Genomic DNA, 5,331 nt, shown 5'->3' on the forward strand with positions numbered 1-5,331 from the left:
TCACAAAAGAGTGAAATGAGTAAGTGTAGATTTGTCATATCTTTTGACTTAGATATGATTGATTTTCGGAGTTCAAGGGATTTTGAGAAAATTTTCGTAATAAGATTTGATTCATCGGTAATCAAGGAAATTAGGATCCGCTTTAAATGTGATCATCTGTTTTGATTGCTCTGTCAGATATTTTACTATAAATCCACCCCCTTCGTATCCTTACAACTCACACATTCTATTCTTTCTCCATCAACTCATACTTTAAAGCATTCGTTAATATGCTCCATTCAGTAGTGATTCTTGATATACTCCTAACTTTCATATCTGTCATTCTTCTTTTTCATCTACCACCGGAGGATTTTATTTATTTTTACTATTACCTTGGGATTATAGTAATTTTAATTCTCCCGTGCCTTTATGTGGCAATACGTATTGATATGCACGGTTTGTAATTTATGTGTTGTTGTCAAGCTTTATATTTTCTTTTATATTCAAGAGTTCCATACTTTTGTCTCCTCTTCCCGACTTCAAGTCAAGCGATTAATAGTCCAGAATTTGTAGGTATGGATTTTGAAATGAACATAGTTAATGTTCTAAGAAGGAAATTGTAATGACACGATCTTGATTTGTCAAATTACCAGAATACCTCGAAAAAGACTGAATCATCAAGAAAAAAATATTTTCTTGATATGTTTAGAGTTTAAGTAGAATTCAAGAGTCGTGTAACATGGCACATGATGATGTTATGATCTGTGAATCATCACGTTCCATTAGAAACTCAGCATGACTTACTGTAATATAATCACGTTGATCAAGTGTCATTATATTATACTAATTCATGCTTCAGGATTATTGATGAAGAATTGACTTATGAGGTGATTAGTGAGGCTACGGGTTTGAAGGGACCTAATGAACCTCGAAGAAGTAGTAGAAGGTCGCGGGAACTTTTCGAAGATGAGTTCTCATCGGCGAGTGAGGAGGAAGTGGAAGTAGATGAAGAGATTGAGAATGAGTCGGATGGAGTTGAAGTTCGTGAACAACATTATGAACATGATAAGGAATTCGACATTGATGAAGATTGATCAAGATTCAAGAATGATGTTTATTTGATGTTAACATTGTATCATGTATTTTGTATTTGCTATTTGATGTTAACTTTGTATCATGTATTTTGTATTTGCTATTTGATGTTAACATTGATGCTATTTGATGTTTTTGATGTTTAAAATTGCTAATGATGTTTATTTAAGTTTCATACAAAGTCAATTTGTATTGAATCAAGCATATAAGCAACATATATACACTTTTGGAACATATATTACAACATCATATATCTATATCTATATCTATATTTAAAAACTAAAAAGTCAACAAAAGTCAACTTCCGAGTTCTCCTCCGAGTTCTCCCCGAGTCGCCGATAACTCCTCAAAAATCTCCGGCCGAGTTCTCCCCGAGTCGCGAGTTTTACAACCTTGCTGATATGCATGAACCAACTATTAGGCCATTTACGTATGTAATTGCACAGTACAACTAGTTGAAACTATTTTGAGTAGCTATGTAACGTACGAGCTTAAAGTCTAGTTATTTTTTTTATATAAGGTGTAGGAAGCCATTGCCAAATCAAGAAGCAAATTCGGTCATATTTCAGTTTAGGGCTTCTATATCGTTTGCAAAATTTTAGACTGAGAACAAAATAACATGATAATTCTATGACCTAAATTGCTAAACACACTTTGAGTTCAGAGTTCAGACTAGTAATTAGCTCATAACAGATTGGGTCTATCTGAAGCCCAAATATTTAAGCCCACTTCAAGTAGTCTATTGAAATTCCATCACGACTATTTATTACACAAATTTATTACACATCTATAAAACTATCCGTTACTTTATTTTTCTTTTTCTTTAATTCAAATTAATTTACTTTATTAATTTAATATATAATTTACTTTATTAATTTAATATATAAGCTTTTTCTTTTAGAATTCAAATGACTCTCCCCCTTCCTTCAAAACCCTAACTCAATAACCTTCACTTTCCCAATTTTGAATTAATAAAAACAAAACAAAAAAAACAGAGTTCAAGTTTCAATTTTTCTTCAAATGGGAGCTTCAGGAAAATGGATTAAATCGTTAATTGGTTTTCAGAAGTCCAATTCCAATACTTCCGATCAAGTAAGTTTGTTTCATTTCCGTCATGAATTTGACAAATTCCGGCTATTATTAATCGAATTTCTGTTATTTGTAGGAGAAATTTGGTGTAAACAAGAGCAGGACATGGAAGCTATGGAGAAGTCAATCAGGTGGATGTTCGCCATCTGTTTCATCCTCTTCGGAAAGGATTAAAGGGCGATTATCGAATTCGGATGGTTTACGTTCCGAAGATGGTTCGTTTATTGCTGCTGTAGCCACTGTTGTTAGGGCTCAACCAAAAGCTTTCATGTTGGTTAGACAAGAATGGGCTGCTATTCGAATTCAATCCACTTTTCGTTCTTATCTGGTAATTTTATTATTTTGTTTCATGCTTTTATTATGTTTATTTCAAATTTTAAGCTGGTAGTTAGACTTAAAGATTAAAAAGTTAAAAGTCTCGTTATTGTAGATTTTTAGTTAAAAAGTAAAGCTTTATTTTGAATATGGAAAGAATAATAATGTGAGACAGGATTTGTAACTAAAGGTGTTTGTGAAAATGCGTAAGAGAAAATTTTGAAATATGCAAGTTGTAAGGGTTGGAATAACTTAAACCTGCAATTACTCATAATCGCGAATTCTAAAATAAACTATCGTTTGGCTTCTGGTAATCACATACAGTAATATCAGGGATTTGGTTAAGGGTTTGTCATTAATACAAACATGTTCTCAAGTATAGATTTTTATGTCATGAAAATGACTAATTATAGTGTTTAGAATTATACTAAACACTAGTTATACGTTTGCACAGAACCGGTGTTTTAAATATGAACACACAAAACATTATATTATCTAACCTTGTGTTGTAGTAGTGGCTTGCCTCTCTTAGTGAGAGGTCGGAAGTTCGACTCCCGTGAGGTGCAACATTGCACACAAGGTTGCCCCTTTACTCTTGAATTCCACCCAAGGGTGCCTTTCGCACATCGTGTTATGGGGGCAGTGGGTAGGGGGGCTTTTACCGCCCATGCCCTCGGATTGGGCCGGGGTTCCTTCTGTGCAGCAGTTGGGGGCGGGTTATGCAACTGTGAGATGAACGCGTGGGTGGTTAAGTCCCCCTGGGTGTTCTCGTACTGCTATTAAAAAAAACATTGTACTATCTGCAACATAAAAATATACTCGTTTTTTGCCAAAAAAAGAGATAGGGTGTGCAACACAAATTTTTCAAAGTAATTAATTGCGAGTCTAGTTAATGTCATTTCTGTTGATGTATTAATTGAAGGCAAGACAAGCGTTAAGAGCATTAAAAGCTTTGGTGAGGCTGCAAGCAATAGTACGAGGTCGGCTAGTTAGAAAACAAGCAGATGTAACACTTAGGTGCATGCAGGCTCTTGTTCGAGCTCAGGCTCGTATTAGAGCTCAGTCTGTTCGTACCACAGAATGTAAGGTAACTTCAAGAAACCAAAGTTGTACCACTAAACAATCAGAGGTAATCTCAAATTACTCTATTTTACAGTTGCATCTTAACTAATCTATTTTCTTTAATTGTATTTCGTAATATTTTAAAAGATGTTTTTCACGTTTATTAGGGCGGATGGTGCAGTAGTAATGGAACAGCTGAAGAGTTGAAGTCAAAAGAACTAATGAAGCTAGATGGTGCTATAAAGAGAGACAGAGCTAAAGCTTATGCTCTTTATCAACAGGTGATTATTTCATAAAGTTTGTATTGCGAGTTCGCTTAGGGTGCGTTTGTTTAACTCTTAATGGAATGATTCATCACTGAATGCCGAACCATTCAACATTCAGTGCATTTATTATTGACATCTGAATGTAATATGATGCCGAATAGTTCAACATTCAGTGCCGAACTATATTCAGAGTTGAAACAATCTCTTAACCATTAAGCTCCTAAGTTTTGTGTGATATCCTACTTAAATTAACACTTAACACATGCAAAATGTTAATAAGGTAATTTTCATATTGTTTATTTAAAACAATTATTAAACGGCTCAGAACCTTTGAATCATTCAGATTATGAATCATTCGGTGCTTAGTCAGTCTTATCAAACGCACCCTTACTTATCATATATTATAACTAATAATTTAGTAAATGGTATTTGTTATTGTTGGTTTTTAGCGACAAAGAACAAGTAAGTCCGGTTCTCCTAGATCAACCAAGCAAACACCCGAATGGAGCTGGTTGAATGGTTGGATGGCTACCAAATCTTGGGATAACAACGTTAATTCTCATAAAGCATCTTCTGAAATCAAGAGTTACGATGATCGTAGTGTTAAATCTTGCTCGTATTCAACCGAAAATGATTCACTGAAGATTAGGAGGAATCTAGTTTCCACAAAACAGTCTATTTCAAGTCCACTTACACATTCATCGTCTACAAACCCGTGTTCTGGTTCGGTGTTTGATGAGAGCACCACTGTCTCAACTAATTCGTCATCTTCAACTTCAGAAACACGCGGGTCCAGCAACACTGGTAATTATAATTATAAAGATGGAAGTGTAAACAAACCTAGCTACATGAGTCTGACTGAGTCAATCAAAGCGAAAAGACGAGGGTCTAATTGCGTATCTCATGGTCAGAAACCGAGTCCACTTTCAAAGGGAGTAACTGCAAGGAGGAGTTTTGCTGATGTTGATCTATATGATTCGGCTGAACTGGGTAAAGATTTGTATCCGCCAATGTTCGTTGATAGATACGATGAAGTGAGAAGTCGAAGACGTTAAAAGACACGTGTAAGCGTGTAACAAAGTTTGCTAATTTGGCTGTTCTTTAATTAATGCTTAGAGTTCAACAGCTTGTTGTGATACTTGTTTTGGATCAAAAAAGGAAAGTCAGTTGCGATATGAATCTTTTGGGATTTCTGTTTTTATTAAGTGGGGATGATAGTATATGTTATACTTTGTTAGCTATTTCCTTTCTTATCTTTAAAGAATTTTAAGCTTATTTTGTTACACATGCTACATGAACTTACATATGTTTATTTTATTTTATTTTTCTTGTGTGTGTATAGCTAGTGTTTCAAAATCAAGTTATAAAACTATGATTGAGGCATTAGCTAGTGTTTCACCTAATGTATCATGAAAAGAAAATGATGTCACAGGAGTAAAACGGGTCGTGGGTCATTTTCAAAAATATGGAGAGGTTTTTTTTTTTTTTTTGTTTTGTTTTGCAGGCATGTATTGAAGGGTATCTCACA

The 5,331-nt window shown here is 34.4% G+C and overlaps 1 protein-coding gene across 1 annotated transcript; it reads left to right on the plus strand.

The window, feature by feature from the left end:
• Window positions 1–2,049: 2,049 nt before the first annotated feature.
• Window positions 2,050–4,858, plus strand: LOC139866698 (protein IQ-DOMAIN 6-like). The gene is made up of 5 exons (XM_071854992.1): window positions 2,050–2,163; window positions 2,237–2,488; window positions 3,398–3,604; window positions 3,705–3,818; window positions 4,253–4,858. The coding sequence occupies exons 1-5, from the start codon at window positions 2,092–2,094 to the stop codon at window positions 4,856–4,858; spliced, it is 1,251 nt and encodes a 416-aa protein (XP_071711093.1). The 5' UTR covers window positions 2,050–2,091.
• Window positions 4,859–5,331: the final 473 nt, after the last annotated feature.

This window comes from Rutidosis leptorrhynchoides, chromosome 9 (genome assembly GCF_046630445.1).
Source record: "Rutidosis leptorrhynchoides isolate AG116_Rl617_1_P2 chromosome 9, CSIRO_AGI_Rlap_v1, whole genome shotgun sequence".
Classification (NCBI taxonomy): domain Eukaryota; kingdom Viridiplantae; phylum Streptophyta; class Magnoliopsida; order Asterales; family Asteraceae; genus Rutidosis; species Rutidosis leptorrhynchoides.

Bases quoted from the DNA above. Each gene is read 5' to 3' on its own strand.
- LOC139866698 (XM_071854992.1), top strand. From the start codon at position 2,092: ATGGGAGCTTCAGGAAAATGGATTAAATCGTTAATTGGTTTTCAGAAG. The intron at 2,489-3,397 runs GTAATTTTATTA...TATTAATTGAAG, and splicing joins CCACTTTTCGTTCTTATCTG to GCAAGACAAGCGTTAAGAGC. The intron at 3,605-3,704 runs GTAATCTCAAAT...CACGTTTATTAG, and splicing joins GTACCACTAAACAATCAGAG to GGCGGATGGTGCAGTAGTAA.